This window comes from Podarcis filfolensis (genome assembly GCF_964270895.1).
Source record: "Podarcis filfolensis genome assembly, chromosome: 5".
NCBI classification, from domain to species: domain Eukaryota; kingdom Metazoa; phylum Chordata; class Lepidosauria; order Squamata; family Lacertidae; genus Podarcis; species Podarcis filfolensis.
In genome coordinates, this window is record NC_139608.1 from 93,963,160 (window position 1) to 93,980,584 (window position 17,425).

General features: G+C 44.6%; 1 protein-coding gene across 1 annotated transcript in view; it reads right to left on the bottom strand.

The window, feature by feature from the left end:
* Nucleotides 1–17,425, bottom strand: part of VWF (von Willebrand factor) — a 165,245-nt gene that overhangs the window by 99,785 nt on the left and 48,035 nt on the right. Inside the window, exons 18-23 of the mRNA XM_083615379.1 lie at nucleotides 17,108–17,268; nucleotides 13,434–13,537; nucleotides 9,937–10,075; nucleotides 7,235–7,375; nucleotides 1,700–1,849; nucleotides 927–1,067 (exon numbers count right to left, since the gene is read on the bottom strand). Coding sequence (XP_083471505.1) covers nucleotides 927–1,067; nucleotides 1,700–1,849; nucleotides 7,235–7,375; nucleotides 9,937–10,075; nucleotides 13,434–13,537; nucleotides 17,108–17,268 — 836 coding nt within the window. The remainder of the gene's footprint in view (nucleotides 1–926; nucleotides 1,068–1,699; nucleotides 1,850–7,234; nucleotides 7,376–9,936; nucleotides 10,076–13,433; nucleotides 13,538–17,107; nucleotides 17,269–17,425) is intronic.

The following is a 17,425-nucleotide window of genomic DNA, read 5'->3' on the forward strand; positions in this document are numbered from 1 at the left end:
CGACTCTGGGATTGCGGCGCTCATCTCGCTTTACTGGCCGAGGGAGCTGGTGTTTGTCCGCAGGCAGTTTTTCCGGGTCATGTGGCCAGCATGATTAAGTCGTTCTGGCGAAACCAGAGCAGCGCAAGGAAACGCCGTTTACCTTCCCACCTATTTATCTACTTGCACTTTGATGTGCTTTCAAACTGCTAGGTTGGCAGGAGCAGGGACCGAGCAACGGGAGCTCACTCCATCATGGGGATTTGAACCTTCCGATCGGCAAGCCCAAGGCTCAGTGGTTTACACCACAGTGCCATAGGGACCTCCAAATATAGATAACAAACTGGAAACCATGAAAAACCAGCTTCTCAGCATCCGGCCATATACTATTGTGTATAATGTTCACAACTCAGTTTTTAATTTCATACTGAAGCCTTAGAAGACTTCATTGTTTGAATTAATTGTGGGGTGTATCTTAATTTATTGATCACTTGTTTTTATTCATTGTCTTACTTGTATGATGTTAGCCGCTCTGAGCCCAGCTTTGGCCGGCGAGGGCGGGATATAAATAAAAATTATTATTATTATTATTAATTATTACTATTTTTACCAGACTCACAATCATAAGTACTTTAGCTTAATCTCCAACAATAAAATCATGGTTGATGCAAACTTCAAGGCAAACGCATCAGAACCGTCACCATGTACTTATTTTGTCTTCGTAATTATTTATTATTCTTTGATTGGATTTTTTGTTGAAAGGTGTTAGGGAGGCTTAGACAATTCTCCAAGTCATACCCATGAGGCAAGGATCAGGGCCACACACAAATCCTAGAACATTAAGCACATCCAGACCATTCACTAGCCCTATCTATCTAGAGATTTTAAAAGTGGAAGTGTGGACAGGTGATTCTGCCCCCTTCCCATTCTGTTCACACCAACAATACCTTTGTGACATCAGCACACTGTGAATTAACTTTCCAGGAATTCCCAAAGTCACTTGGATCCACTTCAAGCTGGTTTTTGCTGCTGGTCAAGTCATTGTTTTGGATACCATCAAAATTGCCACACAGACCACATACTTTATCCTTGAAAATAAACAAACCACAATAGCATACATTTATTCAATAAAAATGATTTTTGCACTATTATATTATATTATTATTATTACTATTATTTACTAAATGTCTATACCCGTCCTTCATCCAAGGATCACAGGGGAGTTTAGAATATAAAAACATAAAATGCGTATCATAATAACAAACAAAAACACCCCATCACCACCATTCAAAAGGCCACAGATTGTTAAATTAGATTCCTAATTAGTTAGGAAGGTTTTTGTACCTAAAGATATGTAACGAAGGTGCCAGGTGAGTCTCTCTGGAGAGAGCATTCCACAATGGGGAGTCACCTGAGAAAAAGCCCATTCTCATGTTGCCACCCTCTCTATCCTGTGTTCTGTCAGATGCAGCACAAGTTTACCTCCATCAGTCCCTGATGGTGCCTTGCCCTGCCTCTATCACTCTCTTCCTTTCTCCTGTCCGAATGGTGTCAGTTGATTGGGAAAATGTATACTCAGAAGCATTCTGTTCTGGGAATGCTGTACATTTGATTGGTCTGTACTGTTTAAGCCACCTTGTGGGCATCAGTGAGAAAACGCAGAGTGGCTGGCATAAACACACACACACACTTATTTCGAAATAAACCAGAGTGGACTTACTTTATAATTCTCTTTCAGAATAACCGTAAGGCCCATGTCTCGATCCCAAGTGAGAGCAATTCCTCCTCCACCCAGCAACAAGATGTAGTAACGCCCAGACTTCAAGACTTCAAAGTTGACTTCTTCTCTAGGAGGTGTCAAGATGTTTACCTTCATCAGAAAAGATATATATAGAAACTTCAGCAATGGAGCTATAGGTTACTTCCATACACAATCGCAGGAGCACCACCAGTGACTGGCACTTGCGTTCAACGCTGTGGGCTTGTGGGGGATCCTGCCGTCTCCACAGACCCAAAAATGCTGGCGCCACTGGCAAAGGACCAGCTCAGCCTAGGTCTCTTACATGCTTTATGCTTTCCCACTTCCCTAAGTGGTAAGACATTACAGGGGACAGCCTTTATAGGATCAGTAGTGAGAAGAGTGTACAGGACATTTCTGGGGTCTTGCAATAACTATTTATCAAGTATCAGTGAAGTTTTCCTCAGGTTTATTGTACACTGCCCTAAAATCCTTGGACGAAGGGCAGTTTAGAAATATTTTAAATAAAGTAAGTTTGAATTTGTTTCACTGTTGGCTAAAGGGAGTAGCAAAGTTTACTAGCATTGAGGTTTAAAGATGTGCAACAAGCACACAGGAAGGAGGAGCATAGACACAGTTTTAGTTCAGCTCTGCAGTAGAGCCTCTCCTCCTCACGGAGGGGAGGTGTTTTGGGCGGGACGCGATTTCAGCGTCACGCCGGGGGCGTTATGCCCCCTGCCCCACTCACCCGGCTGGCGCACCACGCCCACAGGTAAGCGCCCAACTGGACGGCTTGGAGAGGGCATGGTTTGCGGATTAAGATACCGCTATGCCAGCCATTCTGCCTCACTTTTCACCTTCTCGTCGCGAGTCACCCACCCACCACTCCCTTAGGGCTCAGGGCTTAGCTTTTTGCTTGACCTTGCTTTGGACCTTTGGTTGGTCGCCCAGGTTGCCCAGGAGGCCTGGTAGGAATTTTTCTAACTGGCATTAGGCTTTTGGGTTTTTTCGCCTACCTCATAGCAATCGTCACAACTTTCGTGGTATTTGGCGGTTAGGCATTGGAATGTGTTGTTGGTGTGCGGAAGGGCTAGGTGTGGCCATCGCCTACCCCTTCAAATTTGGGTATTCCATTAAAGGAATCTGGCGGTCGTGGATCCTGTCCGATGCCTGTGTGGCGGGGGACCATGGCACGACCCTCAGTGACATCAGGGGAGAGCTTATAGTTGTATTAGCATCAACAGGCTCCACCTACTGGTGAATAAACCCCCTTTAGGCTCACCCCTCTCCGAGTGGGTGGAGTCAATCTTTCGTGGTCCAATGCCTAAGCCAATACCTTCTCACTTGCTGTAATCAATAAAGTTGTGGCCTTTTCTTGCCCATTAACCTTATACACTGTGTCCGTGTGTCTTTATTCCACAAAGCGGGGATCGGGTCCACGAACCACAACCTAGAAGCTCTTAGTAACTCTTTCCATCAAGCAGATTGAAGATACTTTCCCCCTCTTCTGCTTCAAAAATATCCTGTTAGACCGAACTCAGTTAAGAATCCAGTCATTATCTAGGTCCATAGTGCCCATCATCAAGTGCCACACCATGCAAAAATTTGTTCTGCACTGCAACCTATGCATGTTTACTCAGAGGTAAGTAGGTATAGGATTGCAGCTCATGCAACTTTTCTAGGAGCAAGTCATGGCTCCTGTTGGATCGCTCATCCAGCTATCCCAGAAGGAGAGGAAAATTTATGTTGGATCTGCTTCTGGCTGAACCAATGTTCATGGTGCAGATGTACAGCAGCAGCAGCCTGGGTGAGAAGAGCAAGGTTGGTTCAGTGCAGAATTCGGCCACTCGTCTTCACTAGCCAGATGCCTCTGAGGAGCCTTCAGAAAGAGCTCAGTGGAGGCAGTTATTTCCTTCTTATCTCAGGTAACACCCAGGTGTAAAGCTGATAGGTGTCTATAGACTTCTCCATGAATTTGTGATGTGCTTTTGAATTTTTTAAAAAATCAAAGTTAATGGGCATCACGACATCCACAAATGATGAGTTCCATGTGTTAATTGCACAAAGAAATACTTTCTGATTTCTTGCATAAACCTGTTGGCTGTCACTTGACTGGCTGGTTTTGAGAGTGAAACATCTGTAAATTTTACTCACAGAATTCATAGTTTTCTAAATCTCTATTGTTTCTCTCTCTCTCTCTCTCCTCTCTCTCTCTCTCTCTCTCTCTCTCTCTCTCTCTCTCTCACACACACACACACACACACAAACACATAGTGTTCCCCCTCCATGTGCCTAACTGGTAAATCTCTGTTCTTTAACTTTAACAGAGGATAAGGAAGAGGCCGGAAGGTGTTAGCTGCCCTGAGCCTGGGGTATTATTATTATTAATAATAATAATAATAATAATAATAATAATAATAGTTAGCTTCTCTCTGCCACTTAAAGGCCGGTGTGTCCTGAGGCAGAGGAACAGAGTTATCCAGGCCAGCAAACTGCTAGTTTATGTGTTTTAAAATATTGTTCCCTTTGTTGGTGCAAATTCATTTGAGCTTTTTTAAAAACTGAATTGTTTGTGTCTTCAAATAAACAGAAGTGCTTCCCCCCCCCCCCAGTGCAACTTAAAAATCAAATCTTTGAATGGGGGAAAAAAATGGTGGCAACCACTCTTTGTATGTTCAAACCCCAAAACAAAGAAGCATTGTGTGCCTTCAGATTTCACTGCAAAAAAATGTTTGCAAAGCTCTAGTATTCCAGGGATAATACAGCACTTTCGGAAGTTTAGGTAATGGTAATTCTATAACACACTGGAGATCTGTGAAGGATGAATGCAGCGACATTCCTGGCTGTTACAATGCCCAAGACAAACAGCTGAACTCTGCCCTCTGGAAGGGGGCTCGGTCTTTTGTTCTTCCTTTTTCTGTGTGAGGGGAAATGCAAAGTGGGGCGGACCCTCTGATTTCCTTTGCATAACATGCGGTTGAAAGGAGGGAAGAGCAACAGGGCCATCTACAGAATTCTTATTTTTCCTGGTCAACCCAAGATTTGCTTTTAACAGAGGGCTAAATATCTGAAGTCTCTTGCCTCCTGGATTTTGCCTTCTCTTGAAAGGTATGCCTTTTTCCCATCAGTCTTTTCTCCTCACCCCTGAATTTGTTGGGAAAGAATCTGGTGACTATTTTGGCCAGATCTGTCCTAAAGTTCTCGGCTTGGGGAAGTGTGAGATAGGACTGGAGCCCCTTCAAGGAAGCACCAGTACAGTCGTACCTTGGATCCCGAAAACCTTGCGAGTCAAACGTTTTGGCTCCCGAACACCGCAAACCTGGAAGTGAGTGTTCCAGTTTGCAAACGTTCTTTGGAACCCAAACGTCCAATGGGGCTTCCGGGGCTTCTGATTGGCTTCAGGAGCTTCCTGCAGCCAATCAGAGACTGTACTTCTGAATGTTTTGGAAGTCCAACAGATTCCGTTTGACTTCCAAGGCACAACTGTTGTTGTTTAGTCGTTTAGTCATGTCCGACTCTTTGTGACCCCCTGGACCAGAGCACGCCAGGAACTCCTGTCTTCCACTGCCTCCCGCAGTTTGGTCAGACTCATGCTGGTAGCTTCAAGAACACTGTCCAACCACCTTGTCCTCTGTCGTCCCCTTCTCCTTGTGCCCTCCATCTTTCCCAACATCAGGGTCTTTTCCAGGGAGTCTTCTCTTCTCATGAGGTGGCCAAAGTATTGGAGCCTCAGCTTCAGGATCTGTCCTTCCAGTGAGCACTCAGGGCTGATTTCCTTCAGAATGGAGAGGTTTGATCTTCTTGCAGTCCACGGGACTCTCAAGAGTCTCCTCCAACACCAAAATTCAAAAGCATCAATTCTTCGGCGATCAGCCTTCTTTATGGTCCAGCTCTCACTTCCATACATCACTACTGGGAAAACCATAGCTTTAACTATACGGACCTTTGTTGGCAAGGTGATGTCTCTGCTTTTTAAGATGCTGTCTAGGTTTGTCATCGCCTTTCTCCCAAGAAGCAGGCGTCTTTTAATTTCGTGACTGCTGTCACCATCTGCAGAGATCACGGAGCCCAAGAAAGTAAAATCTCTCACTGCCTCCATTTCTTCCCCTTCTATTTGCCAGGAGGTGATGGGCCCAGTGGCCATGATCTTCATTTGTTTGATGTTGCTATTTTAAATGCAAGGAAGAAGGAGGCACTTTGCTGGATATGTAAGAATCCAGCCTCCCTTAACTATCCTCTCTTGTCATATTCGAGGTTTCCAGACCACTGCAATGCAGTAGAAACGGTTTAAAGGAGTGCCAGCAGTTAGAGTTTTCTTCTGCCACGAAATCTGAATTTACTTTCTGAATAACAAAAGACAGTGGGGCTCAAGTGTGCCTTAACAACAGGACCTGCTCTTTGGAAATGATTACTGTCACCACAACTGGTTAACACAGATTATCTTGGTGGGTGGGAGAGCAGGCGGGAATTTTTGACGCATTTAAGGCACCCACGAGCACCAACACAGAAAACAAGTTCTTGGTCTAATATGCAGAAGCTCTGCTTTAAAGGAAACCTTGCAGAGCCGAGATTCTCTGTTAGTAAACCTAAATTGGTTGCTCTCTTTATCCACCAAGAGCTTCAGAGGGCTCATCCAGACTCCCGCTTGTCTTGCTACTCCCTCCCCGCCGGAAGCCAGATCTTTACTGCTGAATCAGAGCATGCATCAATTGAGTTTTCCCCAGATTGGTGTTTGCTCTGATTCAGTGCTAAAGAGCAGGTTTTCCATGGGGCAAATGGAAAACCACTCAGACCCATGCTTTCTAAGCATGGGACAAGCGGAAGTGTGAACAAGCCCAGAAATTCCTGCCCCACTGCAAAGTCAGAAATATGGAATGCCTTGCTTTTAAACATGACACCACTGAGATCATAGTAAAGGTAAAGGGACCCCTGACCATTAGGTCCAGTCGTGGCTGACTCTGGGGTTGTGGCACTCATCTCGCTTTATTGGCCAAGGGAGCTGGCGTACAGCTTCCAGGTCGTGTGGCCAGCATGACTAAGCCGCTTCTGGCGAACCAGAGCAGCGCACGGAAACGCCGTTTACCTTCCCGCCAGAGCGGTACTTATTTATCTACTTGCACTTTGACGTGCTTTTGAACTGCTAGGTGGGCAGAAGCAGGGACCGAGCAACGGGAGCTCACCCCGTCGCAGGGATTCGAACTGCCAACCTTCTGATCAGCAAGTCCTAGGCTCTGTGGTTTAACCCACAGCGCCACCGGCGTGCCACTAAAGTTTGCTGACCCCCTGTTCTAGTCCAACCCCCTGCAATGCAGGAATATGCAGCTGTCCCTTACGGGGATCAAACCTGCAACCTTGGCGTTATCAGCACCACACTCTAACCAACTGAGCTATGCAGTCTGGTCATAGAGTAGCATATTAATCAAGTCAAATGTTCTTGGTCCAGACTTTTTAGAAAAGCATTATAAGGCTTGCTCCTCTACAAGGGGACTGAAGTAAAGATAAGGGGCTCATACTTACATCTCCGTTGTACAGCTCAATCACTCCACTGTCAAAGAGAATGCTAATCCTTTTAGTGCATGTCTCTCCTGTGAAGCTACATCCCTCATTGGCAATGAGTACTCGGAAGGTTCCAGAATCATCACTACCATCGCAGTAATCCTTTAAGAAAGGGAAGTGGCATTGACGACAGATGTTGTGAACATGCACACAGATTAAAGGTAAAGGGACCCCTGACCATTAGGTCCAGTCGTGACCGACTCTGGGGTTGCGGCGCTCATCTCGCTTTACTGGCCGAGGGAGCCGGCGTACAGCTTCTGGGTCATTTGGCCAGCATGACTAAGCCGCTTCTGGTGAAATCAGAGCAGTGCACGGAAATGCTGTTTACCTTCCCGCTGGAGCGGTACCTATTTATCTACTTGCACTTTGACGTGCTTTCGAACTGCTAGGTTGGCAGGAGCAGGGACCGAGCAACGGGAGCTCACCCCGTCGTGGGGATTTGAACTGCTGACCTTCTGATTAGCAAGCCCATGGCTAAGTGGTACCACAGCGCCACCCGCGTCGCACACACAGATTACCTGAGGTTTTATTGACAATTGTGTTATACGAATGTTATTAAATAAATAATAAAGATCACAAGTGTAGGGTTTACCATTAAAATCTGAGTATCTTGAGATTTCAGAACAATAACCTGAGATCTTTTTCTCTGCACTTTGGGCTCTAATTAAAAAATCAGCTGTGGAACTTGATCATATCCATGTGCACTTGCATGCGTCTCCTCTCTCTGATGCCTCCATTCACACATCACTGCTGCAATCTATGTGCGAATGCAAAACATCCACCCACTAATGGACAAAGCCAATTTAGGTCCATACAGTTACAGCACTGCACAGCACTATACCACCAGACCTGGCTTTTAGGCTGCTGTGGAGCACATGAATTGGACCTGGGCATAGTGATTAAAAAACTAATTTAATGTAAAATGTTTTCCTTTCAGAATCTTGTATGCATTTATAGATGGATGAGTCCCACTGATTCTGAAAGGGACTTACCCAACTGTCAGCATGCAAAGATTGCTACAGGACAACCTATTTCTCTCTCTCCTGTTTCTCATAGCATCATCGTGTCCCAGGCAGTGGAATACAGCTCTGCAACTCTATCCAGGGGTCCATCAGTTTTGTCTGGCCTTGATACTCAGCAAAACTTTACAGTTGCCACCAACTCTGCCCTTTCCCCTAATTGCAGGTGGGGTTCTCATCTGTGACACTATACTAACCTTCAGAACTCAAGTGAGAAAGCTTGCTAGAAAGTGCCTTTGGACCCCAGCACAATATCCCAGAAATCTCTCATCTTTCTCCAGGCTTTGGAGAAGAGTGATAATATCATGCTGGGCTTTGGAGAAACTTGGAAACAGCTGTACTTCTCACTGTGCCTCCAGAGCCCAGAACAAAAACTGTGAGGTATCCCTCACCAGATTAAAAGTGAACCATCACTGTGACAACTTGGCAGGTATGTTTGATCTGCCTCACTTGCTACTCAACGTCTTAGGAACCTTCTGGCTATGCTTGCTTCACTGTTTGCACCAGCTTGGAGGGCAGTGAGCTTTGACCCTATTGGACATGGCCTGTTGTGACCCTACCCAGGCCTACGGCCTGTTGATGAGACAATGGTAGGCTCTTCTCCAATGCCAGACTGTGAAATCACACTCTTGATTTAAAGTTGTCATCAAATATATACAATCTAAAGTGACTTTGAGGGTTTCCTCTCTGGTAAAGCATGTTCTCCTTCATGGAGAGTACGTGTTGCGGTGGGGGGCCGCCAGGACACTCCAAAGTTGGGGGCAGGCTAATTGATCGTTGGCCACTGATGCGATTGGGCTTCCCTTGTCGTTGGGAAGAAGTTAATGTTGCCATTTGTTGATTGACAGCCAGAAATGCTTAAACTCTTTGCACGAGGCCAGGGCTTCCTCTTTTCGCCCGTGCATCGGATTGCCCCTCCCCCTCCCTATATTTAGGGTTGTTTGCTTTGACCTTGCTATGCCTGTCATGGAGTCGTCTGCTCTTGGGGCAGGGGCCCAGTAGGAATTTTGTCCATCTGGCTGATTGGCTGGGGCCATTTGCTTTTTGCCTACTGCGTAGCAAATCGTCACAACTTGTAAGGTTGCGGTTAGGCATTGGTTTATGGTTTGGTTGGTTGAGGGGCATGGATTGGCTGTGCCTGCCCCCCTAATGCTGCTGCTGCAAGGGATTCCGTTAAAGGATCGGGGGCTAGCTATTGCTTGTCCACCCTGTCAAGGGCGCTCGGGCCACTGCAAGAGCTCCTGGCTGCATTTGGGGAGGGCTGAGGGCAGGTTCCCTGCTCCTTAGCTAGCCCCAAGTGTATTACCCTATTCTGACTTTCGCATCGTGCAGAATGTCAGTCTGTCCCCCATGGTGGGGGCAGATAATCACAACCAATGCCTAAGCAACCACTCACATTTTTGTATTTTAATAAAGTTGTGGCCAAAATTATGCCAAAAACCTTAAACAAAAATTTCTGTGTGATGTGTGAGTTATTGGGGTGGCCCTGGGGACCTCGACACGCAAAAATTCTGAAGAATGTTGAAGGAAGCCAAAAGAGTGTCCATAGGTTTCCATGGTAGTTTTACATATCTCTAACCCTTAGCATTCTCTCAGCCGCCGCCACCCTCATCTCCAAGAACTGCATTCTGCCCCCACTCTTACCTGAACTAGCACATACTGACAGTTCCCTGGAAACCTGTACTTCAGTCCATCAAAGGTCAAGTAATGAGATGTGCCAATGACTGAGCAGGTACCGTCACAGACATTTTCTGTGCATTCCCACTTCCGAGCACGACAAACACTGCAGAGGGCAAAAGACCAGCAGCTGTTATTGTCGATGTTGATTAATAAAAGTCTGCTTTATAATTTGGTACATGGACAAAAGACAGCCTGTGTCTTGCAGGAAGCATGCAAAAATCATGTCACTTATAAAACCTCGAGACACTAACATTTCTAGATACCATTGCAATACCTATTCATGCTTGTGAAGGTAACAAGTTTCTTCAGCCTAGACAGTCAGATTACACACTTACTTACACACAAACACACACACACACTTCAAAAATTGAGGTCCTTTCCCCTGGTTATGACACTGTTGAAACTTCGGAAGTCCACAATTTTTTATTTAGTTTGGAAACCACCCAAAGTTTGTGGGTGCCATCAAACTTACTTCTCCTCTGAGAGAATTCCAAGGCCTAAGATTTCAAGGTAACTTTTGAAATATGGAACCAGGCTTTAAAAAACTTTTTATGTGCTTCAGAATAGTTACACCTTCTTTATAACAACACACCAGTACCAAAGACCAAACCGGCAAAGAAAACCCCCAAACCAGTATAACCCATACACAGTTAGGATTCCCTACCATTTTGTAGGCTTGAAAGTCTAGTAATCTCCAGATTTTTCCAGGCTGTACCCATGACACTTTCGTGTCAACTGAAGTCTAGCGTCCAGATCAAGGGAAGAAAGAATACTGCTCTATTCTGCCTTGGTCAGATCCCACCAGGAGTCCTGTGTCCAGTTCTGGGCACCACAATTTAAGAAGGATACTGACAAGCTGGACCATGTACAGAGGAGGGCAACCAAAATGATCAAGGGTCTGGAAACAAAGTCTTATGAGGAATGCTTGAGGATGCTCAGCCAGGAGAAGAGGAGACTGAGGGCAGATAAGATACCCGCCAATTTTATTGGGAGGGTTAAATGTTAAGTTGTGGGTGAACATATCAGATGACATAGCGATTCTTCAAACAGCTCTTGTTTATTCACAGGCCAGAACAGAACTGAACTGAAGGGTTCAGTCAGCCTGCTTATATAGAGCTCCAGTACAACGTAACAGTAACAATTTTCTAAAACTATCCAATCACTGAACATCACTTTCGATCCCTTATTTGCATAACTATCTACAGTATCCCCCTGCTGGCCCAGGGTGAGAACTTCAGTACATAACATTAAACATGTGCTGAAATCTTCTCCTGCTGAAAACTGTGCATCTTAAACATGCATAAGTTTATCTGGATTGCACTCCATGCATTTTAAATACTGCTTCTGAAAAAAACACTAACTTCCTTTTTTAAAGAAATGTACAGTCTAGCACACACTAATGTTGTGTGTGTGGAACCCACAAAGATCTATAAACAGTAAGTTACCACAAATAGATTCTCTCTTTACTTAAACGCTATGTGTAAAAATTTCTGCCACTTCTGTATTCCCAGAAAAGATCTAGGCATAACAGGGAGTGGAGCATTTTACAACATGTAGTGATTTACCATGGATATCCTGCTCTCTGCTGCTTATTCTCTTACGAAAACACTTTTATTGCCCTCTGAAGGCCAGTATGGGTTAAATAAGGGGTGTAATAAGGCTAGTATTTCCTTTCATTCATTCTTTTCTTTTTTGTGTGCTCATAAGACGACTAAATAGCAGTCGAGGGCATGAGACTGCATACTTCCTATGGCACTCTGTTTACCAAGGATGGTCCATAATTTCTGGTAACAAAACAACAACAACGAAAAAAAGAGGGAACACATTAAAGGAACATCTGCGCTGACAGGAACACTGAATTCCTGGAAAGTGCTGTGCACAAGATTTTACTGGAATATGTTGAACAATTCATTACTGGGACAGTTTACTACTTTACAGAAATGGAATCTGCAGCTCCTTTCTGAGGCACCGCCTCTTCCTTTTGTTTCCTTGTGGTTGGGGATGCCTCATTTATCACTATTTTTATTTTCTTTATTTTAGCATCTCTTTTATCTTTCTCCCGTCTCTGGGAAGATTTCTGGAGATGCCTTTTAAAATCTGGTTATTTTGCTTCCACAGTAAAATGCAAGAATCTTTTTCTTGGGTACCAGAAGTTTTCTGGGTCTCAGAAGCTGGGGGTGGAGGCAGCTGGTCTCTCTTGTGTGTGTCAAAGTCACACATGTGAACACAAAAGCAGCATGCCGTGCAGCACCTATCACTGTGTTGCTCGTTGTTGATTTTGACATTATTCTGATTATGTTGTGCGTTTTTAATAGTTTTGTGGGTTCCTATCTTTGTTAGCCACTTACTGGATTTTCAAATAAAAATCAGGATACATAAGTCTTAATAGATAAATGAAGTAACCACAGATGAGTTGCAAGAAGATAGTCTACAGGGTGGTCTCAGCAAGATCCCAGCAAATCTATCTTTCTTTCTTTCTTTCTTTCTTTCTTTCTTTCTTTCTTTCTTTCTTCTCCTTCCTTCCTTCCTTCCTTCCTTCCTTCCTTCCTTCCTTCCTTCCTCCTTCCTTTTGTTCTCCCCCTGCCCTCTGATTCTTTGCATGGGAGGTTCTCTCGCTAGTTTACAGAGATGGCTTTGCTAAGAGGGATGCTCTTTTAGACTAGCATCTTATTGCATGACCAGCCCCAGCCCCCAGGGATCATAAGGAAGTTATACAGACTCTGACAACGTTATACGGAATTAAAATTAGGCCACAACTTCATTAAACTTCCAAATGTAGGAAAACCTTGGCTTAGGCCTTGGGCATGTATCGCTCCCAGCCCCGCAGCCAGGGGGAACTGGGGCTCATCAGGGTAAATGGGATATGGGGGTCTCTGCAAGACGTAAGTGTAGCAGGCAGCCAAGCCCATATCCCCGAACGCAAGGTAGTTTATTGATGACCTTTCAGTGTATGGCCAGTGACACCAATATATATAACCCCTTTAAGAGGGGGACCCTGGAATCACCACCACAGGGGGGTGAGTCACTACTTCATGCCCCCCCCATATAGGGAAGAAAAGACTAAAGGATTCCACCCAAGGCCATAACCGCCAAAGTTGTGACGAATTACTGCAGGGAAGACAAAACCTGCCAATGCAGGAAAATTTCTTCCTGGTCCTTCAACAGCAACCAGTCAAAGACCGTAGCAGCACTCACTAAAGGAAGAAAAAAGTTAACCTGCAAACAAGAAATATTAAACAAAGGGAGGGTAGGGAGGGTGAATCTCCAGAGCCGACTGCCTGGCTATTGTCAGCTCCACCCCCTATTTATAAATGGGGCTGCCCCACCTCCCAGCAAGAAACTAGATTACTGAGGCTGGGCGAGAACCTCCAAAAATTTGTCATACAGAGTCAGGTTTTATTTTAATGCAGAATCAGTCTCCTTCCTGAGCCAAGGGACCTCAACGAGAAGCAATTGCTTACCAGGTATTGCAGTCTTTCATGACCGTTTCCCCTGGAGCGTACTCTCGCCCGTTATGAAAACAGGGGCATTTTTCAGGTACGATGCATTTGTTTCCATGTCTTACCTAGAACAGAGACAGGTGTTTTATGGAACCATTATAGGGGACAGAATAAATATGGTAGCACACAACAGGAACATGAAAACAAGGCACCCAAGTAAAAACTATCCGGGCCAAATTATACGGAGAAAATTATACAGCCTCCAGTGAATACTGAAGACACAACTCTTTACCCTGACCTTTGACACCAGTGAGATGTGTTTGTAGGACCCATGCTACAAACCAAGCACAGGGCCTTCTCGGCAGTGGCACCCTCTCACCAGATGTCAAGGAAATAAACAACTACCTGACTTTTAGAAGAGGCAGCCCTCTTTAGGGAAGTTTTTAATGTTTGATCTTTTATTGTGTTTTTAATATCTTGTTGGAAGCTGCCCAGAGTGGCTGGGGAGGCCCGACCAGATGGACAGTAATAATGATGATGATGATGATGTTTCTGTAATCGTGTGTTGGTTCAAATGGTCTTTAAACTGTTTCTCCTATTGTGTTTTGATGTTGTAACCCATCCGAACTCCTCAGGGTGAAGGCGAGTAATACCGTATTTTTCGCCCCATAGGACGCACTTTTTCCCCTCCAAAAATGAAGGGGAAATGTGTGTGCGTCCTATGGGGCGAATGCAGGCTTCAGGAAGCTATCCGCAAGCCTTGCAAGCCCTGCGGGAGTTCCCACGGGCTCACAAGGCTTGCCGGCAGCAGCCTGCCGCCCGAAGCATGGGGAGCCCTCCAGAGGGCTCCCCGTGCTTCTGGCGGGTGTCTGCAAGGCTTGGGGCGGCAGCCGCGGCTGGGGGGGGAAATAATTTTTTTTATTCATCCCCCCTCCAAAAAAACCCGAGGTGCGTCCTATGGGCTGGTGCACTCTTTAGGACGAAAAATACGGTACGTTATAATAATATAAGAAGATGATTTTAACAGTAGTAAAATATTTGAACAGTCAGTTGACTGGCATTCTCAATGGAACCTCATGAAAACGAATACTAAAGATATCTCTTAGCCCTGAGTAAGTCTGCTGCCCACATAACCTGAATGAGGTAACCCCTAAGAAAATGCAATGTGCGCCTTCAGAATTTGGTAATAATGAGCTTTTAGGATCTTCTCTCTTTGGCATCCAGCAGAGAATGTCACACCTGGGAGTGCTGCAAAGATGCTGGCCTCTTTCTCCCTGGTCCTGGGGCCCTGATGGATTTCTGCTAACAAAAACTGTTAAGGCTGAAGGTGACAGAGAACAACTTGCTGTGAACCCAGAAAAGCAGGCTGTTTAGGAGCTTTCAATCATGTCAAGATTTAATAGTGGTAGTGTGTTACTTTTGCTGCTTTTGGGATTTTTTGTTGTTGTTGTATGTTATTGTTAGACCTTACTCTTAATTTTTAAGGGAATTGCTTGATTTATTGTATATTTCTTAATGAGATGCTTTCATTATTGCATTTAAAATTTGTGCAACGTTTTTTCATGCTGTGAGCTGCTTTGTGCCTTCAAATAAATGTTGATGATTCTTCCCCATCTTCCTTTCCCTGCTTTTCCAACTTATGGGGCTTCACCTTCTTTCTCATAAAAAGCAGAATTTGAGCAGATCTGGCCTGCCATGCAGGGGCACAAAAAGCTGCAGATGCGAAACTCCAGTTTTCTGCACAAACATTGAAGGCAGAGGATCTCTTTAGCTGTTTAGGCATCAACTTCTTAGTTGAGTAAGGAGCTGAGAAGCAGCATTGAGCAACAGTGCCATCTAGTGCCCTACAAAATACTCTTCCTGCTTTATCAAACGAGAAAATGTTATACCCAGCCGATTAAAAGCAGCTTTGGCTGGGAGTATGGCAAAGACACATCCAAAATGAAGATTTACAGGATAGATGATTAAAATAAATGAGCGGTTAAATCTAGATGGCTTTCCCAACTTTGACGCAGGGGCTAAGACTTGAACTGAGTAAAGAGTCTGCAAGTAACCAAAGAGACAGCTTCTTTTCACAGGAAAAGAACAGTTATGGAGGATGCTTTCATGTGCGAATATATACTTTCTGATATATTTTTTTCCTATATCTGTAGCCTGGCATCACTGCCTTTCTACAATTGACATACAGGAAACATTTTGTTTCCTGCATTGTAATAAAAGGGTTTTTTCCTTGTTTTGTTTTTTTGTTGTGTTTTTTTTTAAAAGTCAATCAAAAATGAAAGTTTTCCCAAAAATGTGCTAAATAAATATTTTCCTCAGTAAAGAGGTTGTAATCATTATTACATTTGAATCCTGTCTGTCCTCCAAAGTGCTTAGTTAGGACAGTGTTACATCTATTGTCTCCATTTAATCGCCTCAACAAGTCTATGAAGTAGGTTAGAATGAAAAACTAGCCTGTCCAGAGAATATTCAGACAATGTCCAGACAATGTGTACTGAATATGCAGAGGGAGGGAAAATATGATGCCTCCCACTGCCCTTGCTCCACAAACTCTTATGCCCTCAGGTGAAAGCCTGAACAATGTGAAGGTCTGTTTGCTTTGCTCTACATTTGTGACTGAACAAACACAAACCCCTGTGTTGCAAAATGTGACAATCTACAAAAATGCAAACACAACACCCTGGCTAATAACTGTTAATAAATATATAGTTGGTATGATGTCATTCAAAACATACGAATAAGCCACTTCAAAATAATATATATATCATACAACACATCTCACAAAATCTACAAGTAACTGCATGTAACTCCTATAGGGCGAAAAATACGGTAATTCATTCTGGAGGTCTGTTCTTAACCTGAAACTGTTCTTAACCTGAGGCACCACTTTAGCTAATGGGGCCTCCCGCCACCGCCGTGCAATTTCTGTTCTCATCCTGGAGCAAAGTTCTTAACCTGAGGTACTATTTCTGGGTTAGCGGAGTCTGTAACCTGAAGCGTCTGTAACCTGAAGCATCCGTAACCCAAGGTACCACTGTATTATTTTGAAGTGGCTTATTTGTATATTTTGAATGACATCATACTGATTACAGTCATACCTCGGGATGAATATGATTCAGCTTAAATATTTTTGGGTTGCGCTCCGCGGCAACCCGGAGGTAACGGAGTGCATTACTTCTGGGTTTCGCCACTCGCGCATGTGCAGACGCTCAAAATGACATCACATGCATGCATGGCAGTGGCGAAACGTGACCCGCGGATGCGCAGACGCACAGTCGCATCTTACGTTTGCTTCAGGATGCAAACGGGGCTCCTGAACAGATCCCGTTTGCATCCAGAGGTACCACTGTATATATTTACTAACAGTTAATAGGCAGCATGTTGCGTTTGCATTTTTCTACATTTCTACATTTGTGACCACTAGCAGGGCTGGCCCATCCATGAGGCAGACTTTGGCAGCTGCCTCAGGCAGCAAAATCCAAGGGGCACCTTCACAGGTGAATCTCCCACCACCACCACCACTGTTGCCACCAACCCAGAAGTGAAATCTAGGAGTGGTGATTAGAGTGTGGTGCTGGTAACATCAAGGTTGCAGATTCGATCCCCAGATGGGATAGCTGCAGATTCCTGCCTTAAGGGGTTGGACTAGATGATCCTCAAGGTCCCTTCCGACTCTATGATTGTATGATTCTTACCCATCCAGTGGGACAGAGGCAGCCGGATATACATCCCTGGCTGAAACAGCCCAATTCATAGGTTTGGCACGTCTTCATGCATTCAATTCCTTTAGCTCTTGGGTCATTTGCAGGACATACAAACATGGTCATTGGGTGCCTGCAGGCCACACTTCGTTTTGCTTTAAGAAATAAAATTAGAACATGAGAGTTGGCATTGATTCCCATCAGTAAATCATTACAATCTTCCAAAGGAGGTCAAACTTCGTTGCTCATTCTCTGTACCTTAACGTATCCCTGCCCAAAAGGTAATAATAATGAATAATGAACAAATGGAAT